The sequence below is a fragment of the Eulemur rufifrons genome, chromosome 28, assembly GCF_041146395.1.
Source record: "Eulemur rufifrons isolate Redbay chromosome 28, OSU_ERuf_1, whole genome shotgun sequence".
NCBI lineage: Eukaryota > Metazoa > Chordata > Mammalia > Primates > Lemuridae > Eulemur > Eulemur rufifrons.
Genome location: NC_091010.1, coordinates 29428764 through 29442441, shown reverse-complemented (window position 1 = coordinate 29442441; position 13678 = coordinate 29428764). Strand labels below are relative to the sequence as shown.

At 43.4% G+C, this 13678-nt stretch overlaps 1 protein-coding gene across 12 annotated transcripts in view; it reads right to left on the bottom strand.

The window, feature by feature from the left end:
- Positions 1-10464: 10464 nt before the first annotated feature.
- Positions 10465-13678, bottom strand: part of RHOBTB1 (Rho related BTB domain containing 1) — a 119197-nt gene continuing 115983 nt past the window's right edge. For 9 of the 12 annotated variants that reach the window (XM_069460814.1, XM_069460822.1, XM_069460816.1 and 6 more), the window contains 2 exons: positions 13246-13351; positions 10465-12712 (listed from right to left, as the gene is read on the bottom strand). In XM_069460814.1, the coding sequence (XP_069316915.1) occupies positions 12543-12712; positions 13246-13351 (276 nt within the window). In that variant the 3' untranslated portion in view covers positions 10465-12542. Of the gene's footprint in view, positions 12713-13245; positions 13352-13678 lie in introns of those variants that run through there. The other 3 variants (XM_069460819.1, XM_069460825.1, XM_069460826.1) reach the window with 2 other exon arrangements.

The window sequence follows — 13678 nt, the reverse complement described above, 5'->3', positions numbered from 1 at the left end:
ATAGCTGTTTGAAATCTTGATCGAGCCTCTGTGGTGAGTCTCTGGAGGGGAAAAGCTAATCAGGCACTGCCAGCACCTCTCTCTCAGGATGTGGACTTTTTGCCACTTAGAGCAGTGGTTTAGATTTTGGACCCTGGAGAAAGACTTCCTGGTTTCAAATCTAAGTCTTCCTCTTGCTAATTGTATGGACCTTGGATAAATTACCTAATGTCTCTGTACCTCAGTTTTCCCATCTGCAAAAGGGGGATATAAGTTACCTACTTTATGGGTGTGTGGTGAGGATTAAATGAATTGAGATGTGTTAGGAGCCCTCAATGTTACCTATTGCATGGTTCTGTCTCAAGTTAGACTTAACCTTTCTTTCATCCAGACAGGGCTGGATGGCCCTGCTGTTCAGAAGGGCCAGAACCAGGCTGGGGATTCCAGGGATGTCCCAAAATTGAGGAGGTGGGGTTGGCAGATCTTCTAGGGTGGAGAGGAATTAAAGGCTGTATTAGTTTCCTATTGCTGCTGTAACACATTATCACAACACGGTGGTTTAAAATAACACAAATTTATGATGTTACAATTCTGGAGATCAGAAGTCTGAAATGGGTTTCACTAGGCTGAAATCAAGGTGCTGGCAGGGCTGAGTTCCTTCTGGAGGCTCTAGGGGAGAACCCATTTCCTTGCCTTTTCCATCTTCTAGAGGCTGCCTGTGTTCCTTGGCCCATGGCCCCTTCCTTAAACCTCAAATCCAGCAGTCTAGCACCTGCAAATCTGTGTTGCGTGGCCTGATCTCTGCTTTGGTCTCAACCTCTCCTTCTCTGACTCTCCCTTCCCTGCCTCCCTCTTTCACCCCTCAAGACCCTGGTGATTGCAATGGGTTCACCTGGATAATCCAGGCTCACTTCCCTATCTTATGAGCCTTATCTTAATCACACCTGCAAAATCCCTTTTGCCATGTAAGGTAATATTCATAGGTTCTGGGGATTAGGATGTAGACATTTTGGGGAGAGGGGTATTACTCTGCCTACTACAAGGGCCAAAGAGATTCAAAAACAGTTTAATTTGCCCTTATTAATGCTTAGAAGAGGTTGGTAAAAAGAAGAAGCTCTTGGTAATCGGAGGGCACCACTGTTACTGGACATTTATTTGTGCCAAGGCCTACTGGAGGTGCTCCTGTGGTTTTACCATTTAATTTGCACACTAGCCCACTTTGCAAAGGAGCAAACAGAGGCTGGGAGAGACGGGGTTACTGCTGCAGCAGCAGGGCTGGTGTTTGGACTCAAGTGCATCTGGTTGCCAAGTCCATCCTTTTCCCACCACACCATGCACTTCATTCGGAGTAAACAGAGCCCAATGGGGCATGGCCATTTAGGAGGCTTAATGTCCACAGTGGAATCCATTTTTACAAATCTGGTTAGAGTAGTTCTGTAGCTGGGAGCTGGCCACAGTGGAATTGGCAGTAGCCTTTGGAGTCTCATTTACCCACTCCAGGGGAAGGCTTGGGCGCGCCCTGGGCCAGGGTTGTGGGGGGCGGGGGTCAGTGTGCCCCGAGCTCTTCTTGGGCCTCAGCTCAGCGCACTATGGTTTCCAAGGAAATGTGGCCCAGAAACCCAGTGCCCTGCACTGCCTGGCCCAGTGCAATGCCCAGCCCAGGGTACAATCCTTTCAGATAAGTAAATGAGAGCATCTCAAAGTGTGCAAACTACTCCACAAAATCAATTCCATGCTTCTGGCAGCAAAGCTTTTGGCATTAAGAAAATTAGAAGAGTTCATGAATAATAGAGCTCACACTAAATGGCAAGGGAGGGAGAAACATGGTCTAGTGGAAGTGCTGTTTTGGTCATCACAGCCCTCGGAAGTGGAACATTCAAGAAGACAAATGCACCCAGGCAAACAAGCTCCCCGATGGGAATATGGGCAGGGCAGAAGCCCCAGAGGTGACAGTGCTGGAGGGGCTCTTGTCCTGGGAGGGGACAGTGTTTCTTTCACATATGCTTACATCAGTTTTCTTATATTCTTTTGAATCATCCTGCTTGTTGATGTCACCTGCCTCCAAGTTCCTTGAGGAAGACACCTCACGCCCATTGCTGCTGCTGGTGGCTCCATGATGATGTGCCTGACTGTCAAAAGCTTTATGTGCCAAAAGTACTGTATTCCCAAAGAATGGGAAGAAGGCAGTAGGGTTCTGGTAAATGTTTACTCACTGGCTCTCCAGAAAATAAAAAAGAAAGAAAAGCTCTGATCTGTGGTGTTTTCCAGTTTCCAAGGTATAAATACTCCCACCATGGCTGAGTTCAAGCTGCCAACTTGGTGTCTACCGTCTTGCAAATTCCCCAAAATGTAAGAATTTGTTCTCCTAAATTGGGGCAGGCCAGCACCAGCACAACACTGGAAGTAAGTTTTCATTTTGTGTCTATCATTCAGGGGCCCTGCTACTTGTGGCCAGAGTCCATTATGAGAGCAGCCACTTGGTTTCTGCACACTTTCCCACAGGGGACCAGACCAAAGTTCTTGGGGGCAGGCTGGAGATTTACACGGTCCCCTTCCTTCTTGCTCACCACTGCACAATGTCCTGACTCCAGGCAGCTGAATATGAGCTCACCATTTCAGGAGGGACCTTCCCACATGTGTATCAATTGTGCAAATAGATACCTTGTAAAGTCTCCAGATCTTCCTTCAATTTAAGTTTAGCTTGTTCCCCACAGTGGCCCGTCATCAGAATTTAATGGAGAACTTTTAAAACATGTAGAATCCTGGGCTGCCCTTTTCTCCAGAGATTCTGATTTGGAAAATCTGTCATTTTCAAAGTTCCTTGAGTGATTTTCATGTTGATATATATAGGGAGAGTCACCACACCTTTCTGCTTTGGGAAGGAGGTTATTTAGTGGAAACCTAAAGACCAAGCAGACCAAGCTGTCTGCTGCTCTGCAGGGGCAGATTTAGGGGCAGAGAGGTCCCTGGAAGAGGGTCCCCAATACTCCAGCATCGTGGAGAGGGTGTTATGGACTGCACGTTTGTGCCTTCTGTCTCTGCCCCAGTTCATTTCCAATGTGATGGTACCCGGAGATGGAGCCTTTGGGAGGTAATTAGGTCATAAGGGTAGAGTCCTTGTGACATATTAAGTCATCTCTGTCCTTTAAGTCTTAGCTGAGGCTCCACACGTTGTGGAGTAGAGTGTGTCCTCTCCAAATTCTGACTCACTTAATTCAGGTCTCTACTCAAACAAAACCTCCTTGGAGAGGATATCCCTGACTACCTTTTTGTCTAAAATGGTATTCCTAAAAAAATAAATAAATAAAAGGTATTCCTTTTTGTATTTTATAAAGATAGGGTCTTGCTATGTTGCCCCAGCCTGGACTTGAACTCTTGGGCTCAGGCAATCTTCCCACTTCAGCCTCTGGAGTAACTGGAACTACAGGCACGTGCCGCTGTGTCTGGCTGAAATGGTATTCCTCATCATTTTCTATCCTCTTCTTTTTTTCCTTCATAGCACTTATCTGATAATAATACATATTTGTTAGTTAGTTTTCATTGCATGCCTCCCACAATGGAATGTAAATTTCATAATGATAGGGACATTGGCACTTTGAAAAGTGACTAACACAGGTTAGGTAGGTATCAGCGTAATAAGTATTTGTGGAATGAATAAACCCCTGACAAATATGTTCCTCGTCCCTTTTTCCAGAGCCACATCAGATGCTGTTAAGCAATCTTAGTGCTCTTTGTCCTTGGACCTGGACTGTGCCTCGGAATCCCTCACAACATACTCACATATTACTGATCTGAGTCAGCAGATGAGACGAAACCAATTTTTCGCACATGGTCTATAGGATTAATTTTGGTATGTTCATTTATTATCTTATTGTTATCATTTGGGTGTTTGCAACCAGATATTAAATGTCCTCTGAAGCCAAAGACAGAGTCTCATACTATTTTTGGTACATAGAAGTTCAAAAAGTCCTAGATGAATCGAAATGATTTGTAATAATTTTCAGATCAAGCCTTTGGAAAGGCAGGAGGAGGGCTGAATAGACATATGATCACCAGGCTTCCCAAGATAAGAGGTACGTAATTGGTACCATGCTGGTTAAAGAAATTTCCAGGACTGAAGGAAATGAAGTTCCCTCCTGGCAAAATAGAATGCGTGAGAAAGTCAGTTCTGATTGCCAGAGATTTTGGGTCATAGGATATTCAATATGAACCTCTGTGAGATTTGAAAACTGGACGTTTTCTGCCTGTCCCATCGCAAAACATCTAGACCTTCATTTGCATCACCTGTTTGCATATGGTGTGATGTTGGTCAAATGGAATTTCTATGGGGCCAGGCCTGGATGCAGGGGTCAGGCTTGGGAGTGGAGTGATGGAGGGGGGTGGGATGGAAAAATGACAGCTGTAATGTGTTCTCCAGACTTAAAGAGCAAAGGGTGGTTTATCAGGTGGGTTGTTTTAGTAGAAATGAGATCTGAAATTATCTTCCACCTGGAAGGCCTTGACTTCCTAGGTAGATTTTGGGTCAAGACACTCTTAATGGGTGTATCTTTTCATGGCTGTCACCTGCGGGCCTTGCTCATACCAAGTGTTTTTAAGACAAGTGAGAGAGAGATTCTGATTGGTTATGAATGCAATCATTTCTGCTAAAGCAGAATGCATAAAGGACATACATAGTTGGGAAGAGCATCCCAATGAAACTGAGAGAGGAATGCCGTTTTTGGAAGGAGCTAGTTTAAACAAAGATTACCATTACACATAAAGACATCATTCACCCCTGTTTCCAACCAATGCATCCATCATTCAGAAACAACCCAAACTATGAAAAAATAATAAAAAAATACCCACTAGGATGAGTTCAGATGTTTATTCTTCCTATCTTCCTTCAGCAAGTTGAAAGAAGATCTGTGGATCAATAAAACCATTCTGCTCCCTACATAATTGTATGAACAAAACCAGAAAAATGATCCAAGGAAAGATGTTGCTGTGTGTCGCAGCTGGCAGGGTTGCTTAGGGTTTGGACAGTTAGAGGAAAGCTCCACTGATAAAGACCAGGAGTCAGGTCTAGATTCCAGTACCTGGGCTTTGAGCAATGACCTTTTTTATTTTATTTTATTTTTATTTTTAGGTCATATGGTAGGTGAAATAAAAATCAGGCAGTGAATCCCATGGAAATCAGACAGTTGGTCTTTAAATAAAAAATTTAAAAGTCTACCTCAAATCTCTAATTTTTGATTAGTTTCTCCTGGACTTAATTGCTTCTGTGCGTGTGTAGGGGGGTGATGTGGGTGATGAGGGAGAATCTGAATTGCCATCCTGAGCCTTTTTCAGAAATAAATCTGTGAAGGTCTATAAAACGTTGCGTGGCAGAAATTTGTTTAGGTTCCAGTACATCATTGCAAAGTTTGATTTCACAAATTCAATGATGCCCTTTCAAATAAGTCTTGTGTACATTTGGGGGAGGAAAAAATGTTTGAGGTTCTATAATTTTGAAAAATTAATTAAAATGAATTTTCTTGATGTTCTGCAAATGGATTTGAGTTTTTATTGACACAGCTGCAAAAAAAAAAGATGCATTTTTTTTTCATCCATATTTTCCTGTTGGTACACAAAACTTCCATCAGTGCACCCTCATCAAATAGTCCAGCTTGTTTTTCAGAATTTCGAAATAGAGGTTAGTGGGGAGATCACTCTGCGCTCCTTCCAGGTGTCCTTACATTCTTTTTACTTTTCTGGGTGCTCCTTCCCAGCTTCCGTGTTCTTTGGTTTGCCTTTAAGAGATGGCATCTGCGACTGTCATTGGAGGATGTCCCCGTCGCTGCTGGGGCCACTTTCCCAACTCCCCAGCCTGAAATCCCAGCGGTTACCTTATCCCCTCCCCCTCCACTGCCTGAACACCTACGCTTTGACCCCCAGTGCAGGAATATAAAAAGCAACTCTATGGTGTGGTCGTGTTTGTATTCCTCCAGAGCACCCCTTGAGACCACGTTGAGTTGGACTTCCCGAAACTTACCCCCCTTCCCTGTACCCACTGCCACCCTCCTTCTCCTCTCATCTAAGGGCACTTCCTAAATAAACCACTAGCTTGTGAATCTTCCCCGCGAGAGTCTGCCCTGGGGAACCCTTATGCTCCCCAAAGATGTTGTGGAAACTCAGGGAGAGGAGCACATGCCAAGTACTTACAGTGCTTGGCCACAGAATATTTGCTCAAATCTGTGAACTCACGGTTCGTGCATCCGTGTTTTCGACTCTGGGAAAGTGGTGCCAAGATCCGTTTGGAACATTATGGATCCATCCAGTCGGGCATGGAGACATTTGAATAAAACGGAAACGTTTGAATAAAACTGAAAGAGCATGTATGAAGGTGCATCTTACTATACCCGAGGCCTCACCCCCTGGCTAACTATGCAAATGTTATGCAAAAGAAGAGCCCAGCCGCTGGCAGCATGCGGTTTGCTGGGGAGATAGTGCACAGCAATTTTCCCTGCCTTTTTTTTTAAAGATTGGTAAGCCTGTTTCTCTAAGAGTTGAGAATTTCAAGTGTCTGGCCATTTATTACAATTACTTATTTTGAGAGAAATCTCTCAGGTATATATCTCAGGGATGGTGGCAGTGGGGTCCAAGCATGTTAATGGGGGTGGGACAGAGAGAAATCACGGCAGTCTGAACACCCGCCATCTAATTAGGTGGTGGTGAAGCTAGGAGAGAGGGAAAGCTTTACGTTCAAGAGAGGGTTTGTCCAGGACTTGCGAGACAGTTTGAACAATCCACAGAATTTATACTGGCAGGTTACTTTTTCTTTAGATTTCATATGCAAAAGAACAAAATTAGAAGGTAACCTTCAATGCATGTGCACAAGCTCACTAGGGAATTTTCCCTTCCAGCTTTATTAAGGTATAATCGACAAATAAAAAGTATATATATTTATGGTATAGAACATGGCATTTTTATAGTTGAATACATTGTCAAATGATGAGATCAAGCCAGCAGATTTTTTTTTTTTTTGAGGCAGAAAACTAGGAATTTTAGTATTCCAGCGGCTCTTAAGAAATCACCTTGGCCTCTTGTCTTGCATCAGATGACACAAAATGCCAAGGCCAGATGGGATGGAATAACTCACACTAATAGCCGATTCCTTTCATGACCAGGAAAGCCTCTGTAAGTCTCTCAGGTGACAGGAAGCTAAATCTAATTTCTCTTCTTGCTGGTCAGAGGGCAGCTAGAGTCTCAGACTCTCGAATTCTGTCCAATCCTACTGTCTTTGTGCTGGGGTAGGGAAGGATTTTCATCATGGAGTTCAGTGTCCCAACACAAGCCCATCAGCTCAGGAGGTTTGGTTCAGTACATCTGGAGTGGGACCTGGAATCTCTTTTGCATCTGCCCCCCCCCCCCCAGGGCATGTACAGGGAGGGTCACTGCAGGGCCAAGGAGCCAGGATTGACTAGTGGTCCTATCACCTCCAGAATGGGAGAAGAGAATGTGGCAGATGCCATTTAGGGGACACTAAGCCATGGACAGGCATATTGTAACGTGGTTAGATTTCCAAAACAGTGTGGAGTTAGAAAAGCAAATCACAAGTCACAGAATAGAATTTGTTGCATAACACCATTTGTGTAATGATTGTGCTTGTGAGACAACACTGTATAAAGGGAAGCCCACGTGCTTAAAGGCATAGATTGAACACAAGGTGGGAGTGGATATTGTGGAAGAAGAAGATGAAAAAGGGAGGGTCTTCATTGACCGAGGGTGGCCATGTGCCAAGCACTGAGGAGCACGGCTAACTAGACTTTTTGCATCTAACCTTCGAAAAAAAACGAAGGAAAAAAATGATTGGGAACAATAAAGAAGAAAGTGCCCCAAGTGGATCAGAGGCTCAGCCAAGCTTAACCCTGAGGTGGCCCAACCTTACTCAGTAGCACAAGAGAGGCCCAGTGAGGGGAAATGCCTTCTTAGAAAGTGCCACCCTCCTCTGCCCATTATTTTTACTATTTTTACCTTCCCACAGCTCTTAGTTTCTAATTCTTTAACCACTGTCATGAAGCACTCAGCAGCAAGGTTGGTGCTTAGTTGAAGAAACTGGCAGCAAAAGACCACATTGTTCTATTTGGTAACATGCATGGTTGCCTTTCCTCTCAGATTTCTTGCTTTGGTTTTCGACGTGCTAAGTATACAGGTTCACCTTCATTTCTGTTTAGCTTCCAATTACTGAGTACTTACTATGTGCAAGGTACTATGCTAAGTGCTTTACCTAATTATCTCATTTAACCTGTACTGGGAACTCGGTGAAACCTATTCCCATTTTCTAGATGACTGAAGCTTAGAGAGTTTGTGTATCTTTTCACACAACAGTCAAACTTAACCTTCCATGGGTGTATCAACCCAAATGGGACTCCATAGCCACGAATTATCAAATCAGGTGAAACTCCTTTCATCAGATTGGGAGGGAATGAAAAAAATGCCCAAATTTTGGTTGGCATCTAAGCAGAAAGAAGTAAATCAAGTTCTTTTCTCATTAATTGCTTATAATATCTAACCATTCTTGTCTTTGGGATTGAGAATTTATTCAGGCTCAAAGAACTTAAATATTCCTTCCATGGGGGCACATTTAGGTAGCACTCATTACATCTGTGTTCTACTGGAAATCCATGGCACTAAGGTGTTCTGTTCTGCGGAAACTGTGAGCAGTGGGTGAGGTGCTGGCAAGTTGCTTCATGTCTGCTACTGTTTATAACACTCTGTCTATGGGTGTGCAACTGCATGATTTACTGGTTTCCATCCAAGAGTTTTCTGTTCATAAATTATTTCCTTATCTTATAGACTACAGTGTGTAAATATCTGATGAGCATATTAACCCAGTAAAAAACGATGTATCTAAATAGCTTAAGTAAAAATATCCAATTTACAGCATGGGGTGTAGGGCGGGAATTTTCAAATACAGCCAAAGGGAATGGCATTGCTTCTACAGAAGCATTGCTTTTACAGGAGGTCACCAGTGATCCCACCATAGTATATTCATGTCTAAGTCTAAACCTTTCATGTTGCATATATCCCCTGCTTCCTAACTGGAAATTCAAGAGAACAAAGTCTTTATCAGAGAATGAATTAAGTCATGAGATATGTGGTAATCTTGTAAATTAGCACTTTGAAAGAAAGTACATCCGTGGCTCAGAGTGCTTAATTCAACTCCGTGGCTTTGCTCTATCGACCTTCTCCTTCCTGCCTTCTTTCCCTGCCTCCTCTCCCCTCCCTCCCTCCTTCCTTCCTTCCTAATTGTCTTTAGCCTTTTTTCCTTTGTTATGCTGTTTTTTGATTACTTACACACCTATACACATATAATGCATTCTCCCTGGTTAACTTTCACCTCTACAACTTTTATGCACTAATAACATTTTTCTAGATAAATGTTTGTTACTTGTCCACTAGCAACCATTAAGAGATATTAATATAACTATATCTATATCTCAATTCATGAGATATCTAATTCAAGAAAAGGGCTGGCAGATCTTCAGCTTGCAGACAAGCATTCATTTCAGAAATGCCGTGCACACAAAACAGTTTCCAAACTCCGGATTCACTTGTTTTTCCCTATGACTAGTAGAATTCATTCTACTTAGCCAATGTCAGAGCGATGAAAGACTGAATCAATTCAACAACCGAGAACTACCCTACGATGGAAGCACATGTGATAAAAAGTTTTGGAAACATTGGACTTTTCCTTTTGAGTGTCCACAATGAAAACATTTGAGTTCTCTCTAGACCAGTAGGATTTGTGATTCTCCAAATGCCAATCCAGGGGTGTTGAAGTCCCTGATGATTTTCCAGGCATCACCGTAGGAGAAACATAGACCAAGACTTTTAACAGAGACTCCACTGGTATGCCTTATGTAAAGGGTGCCATAAATGGGACCACCCACCTTGAAATGGTGTGGGAATGTGTTGGCAATTGCATTGTCTTCTTTTTACAGCTGTTTCATAGAGTGGTCAATTCCTTCCCATTGGAGTTACAGCTATTAATACTTGTCACTCAGAAGTGCCCCTGTGAAATCTGAAGACTCTTTCCCTCTGAGCTTGGGTAACCATTGTACTATGTAGGGGTCCTGATATTGTTTACAATGTTTTCCTAAAGCCTTTCTCAGACCTTCTTCTGAAGAAAAGACTTCTACATGAGCCCACCAACTCTGACCTTTCACTTAATTGCTGGCAGAATTGTCCAAACCCAGATTATAATAAGTCCATTAGGATAGAGGCGTCTATCTCCCAAGGCTGCACTGTGCCTAGTGATGTGTGTATTAGTCAAGAGCAAAGAGCCAGACACCTTGTTTACATTATGGCATTGGAATATCTGCTGACAATACTAAAAATGAAGATGACAAGTCATTCAAACTGCTCTGTGACTGGCACACACACAAGCCCCCATGACCCAGTACCAAAAAGCTATTAAATTACAGGCATGATATGATGGAAGTCCTTAAAACAAAACTGGAGGCATTTTATAGCTAAACAATTTTATTGGCTTTTTGTGAAATAAAAAACACACAAGAAACCACCAAGGTTAAAGGCCATAATCAGCATCAACCAAATGAACCAGCCACTTGGTTACAGCAGCTGATAACAACGCTAGTGGATATTATTGCTTATACCCCAAGTTCACTTATATGTCCATGACATTTTGGCAAGATTACAATCAAATGGGAGCTTTGGTTGTAAAAAATTCACCTATGACTACTCATTGAAAACTCAACCTCTACTATTTTATGATGGGATACATGCCAATTCTTCCTGAGTCTTGACATTTATCCTCTCATTCCATCTCCTTTCTTCTTGCATTAATGATTTACAACCCTATTGAAAAAAAATTAAGGTGGCTGCATTTACAACTATCTCTACTCCACTGCCACCTCTTTTGTCATGAGAAGGTGACACATTTCTGGGCCTCTCCAAGCTCTCGTATCTGGTATGTTTCCACTGCCAGTAATAGAGGGCCACCTGTAATCTAAATAGATTTGCAAATGCATACGGCTGTCAACATTGGGGTTTGGACTCAGCTATCTTTTTTCCATCTTCTCTGAAAAGTTAAACAAACGAAAAAAAATAAGAACAAGAAACAGCCCTTAGCATCAGTAAGTTGACCTTCCAACAGAATGAGCAGCAGCCCTCGTCACACAACGTCCCACGGCAGGTGTGGAGCTGTGGCCTTAAAATGCTGTGTGTGTGTGTGTGTGTGTGTGTGTGTGTGTGTGGATGTGTGTGCTGTAACATTTTACTTTACACAGAAGTAATGATTGACTGCCTCATGAAAGCTCCCCTGCCCTACGCTTTCTAGTTTAACACTGAAAACTCAGAATGACAAAGGGTCAGAACTAACTCACAATAGCACCATTTCTTAGACTCTTGGAATTAGAGTCCTTTCTGTGTTGGAGAGTGCAGGGACCCGGCCTCCAGCTTTGTGCTTTCACAGGCCCTGCTGAATTGCAGCAGGAGTGGGTGGTCTGCCTCAGCCTACTTCTGCGGCGACATGGATTTTCCCTGGGAAGAGTTAAAAAGATGGGTCTTATAAAGTGAAGTTGGCCACAGGTGAGAGACCTGAGGAAGCCTGTTTTCGGTGGTGAGATGTGACAAGCCTGTAGATGGCGGGACGGAGTCGGGGGACTCTTGCCCATCTCAGTTCAAGTCAGTGGAGAATCTGCATGCAGAGGCATGGCAAGATCAAGGAACACTGAGAGACACAAACCCTGACACGGCAATCCAAACACCAGTGCTCTAATGGTATCTTACGTATTCAGGTCCACCAGCGAGCTTGCCCTGGATAATGCTGGGATTTAATAAGCCCTTCTAATGATTACAAAGATTATCCTTTTGAATCTAACATTTGAAACAACAGAATATTTGATATCACTATATTTTACATGGCACGTATAACCATATAATTAGTAGCACTTACACGGCAAATATTGTAAATACACATTCTTGGAGTTGACTTGGTAATGATACCGATGTTATTCAGCAGAACAAAGATTAAACACTCTCCAGCTTGCACTTTGGGGGGATGTAAGTCCCACCCTTTACTTCACAACAAAAGGATAACCCTCTAATTATGTAACAATGCTTGGTGGTCACGTGGGCAAAGAGAAATCACAGGGCGACTTTGTAGTCAATTTGTGGCCTGTAAAATAAAGTAATACATAGTATTTTCATTTCAACAAAATACAAGAGACCATATAAAAATATTTTCCAATTTGGAATCAGAAACATGAAAGCTGGATTTTTTTTCTTTGTATAAAAAAAACCCAAAATAATGGACTAAAGTTTATTAAGCCTCCTAACAAAAAAAATATATATATACATATTCATTTAAGGAATGCAGTGAGTCAGCTTCCCTTTTTGTCCAGGCTCATTGATGGTGAGCTTGTGCTTTGATCCTAACAAGATAAATGCACAAAAGTGGAGGAAGGTCAGTGCCTGAAACCTGAACTACATCATATCGCTAAGAAGAAGACTAATTTTACAGTAGTGCTTTGAAAAGTGGCATATCAGATTACGGATTTGTTTTTTTTTCCTCTTCCTCTTCAGGCGACCGCTGGAGATGAATTCCAAAAGCACCACTTTCGTCTCGAGTGATGTTTCTTTAGTGCAATATCTTCCTTCTCCCGTTCCCTTTTCACGCGCTGGTAGTGGTCTTCTTCCTTCAGGTACCACACGGGGGGCCAGCGGTGCCGCTCAAAGTATTCCTGGTTGTCTGGGGAAGCAAAGACGCAGATGATAACACCTGCTGCTCATTCATCGTTTCTGTGTGCTAGGCCTTGGGCTTAACGCTTCTCAAATATCCTCTCACCAACTCGATGGGGCAGTGACTATGATTAGGACACATTTGCAAAAGGGGACATTAAAGTTCTAAGAGGAAGAATCTCTTGCCTCTAGTCATGCAGTTGGGCACAAAGAACCTGAACCCCGGGCCACTTGATTTCGGAGTCTGAGTCTGCTCCCATGCATACCTCCCCAGACAAGGGGCAGCACCGCTACTTCAGCATGCTCTGCGGCGGGCACCCTGAGCCCCAGCCCACCCAAATCCCCAGGTCGACAGTTCCTTGTGTCATATCACATGAGTATGTGACTGCCCACCAGTTTCAAGGACTTGTCCATGAGCTGTCTGCTAACCACGTCCTTCCCAGGGACATGGAAGGTAAATGCTTCAGCCAGAGGGGAGGAAAACTGGATGAATGGGGGGTGGGGGAGGGGGAGGGGGAGGTGTTGTTCTGTGCATAGTCTCACCTGCAGATTTTGATTTGATTTCCTTGCGGAACTTGGAACAAACGCTGTTGTAGTTGGTGCAGATGTGGTGCAAACACCAGGCAGCCAACTGGTGGGCATTGTGAAACTGCAGACAAAGTGACCAAAAGGGGGTCAGACTGAATTTTCTAAAGTGTGGCTACAAAGAAATTGGAAGCCATTGTAGGGGTGAAAAGAAATGAAGGGCTTGTATAATTAATTCAGTAGACCTTTGTTTTGATCTCACTGTTTCGACTTTGGCCATGGCTCTGATGACAGCCAGTGTCATGTTGGGCACACCCTTCCCTTCCCCACTGTGATAGATGCACCTAAAATAATCACGGTATCAGATCACCAGTTTAAAGTCAACCTCGCCCTCCCACCCTCCCCCATCACCTGGCCCTCTAGTGATAAGCCACTTGGCCTCTGGAAGGCA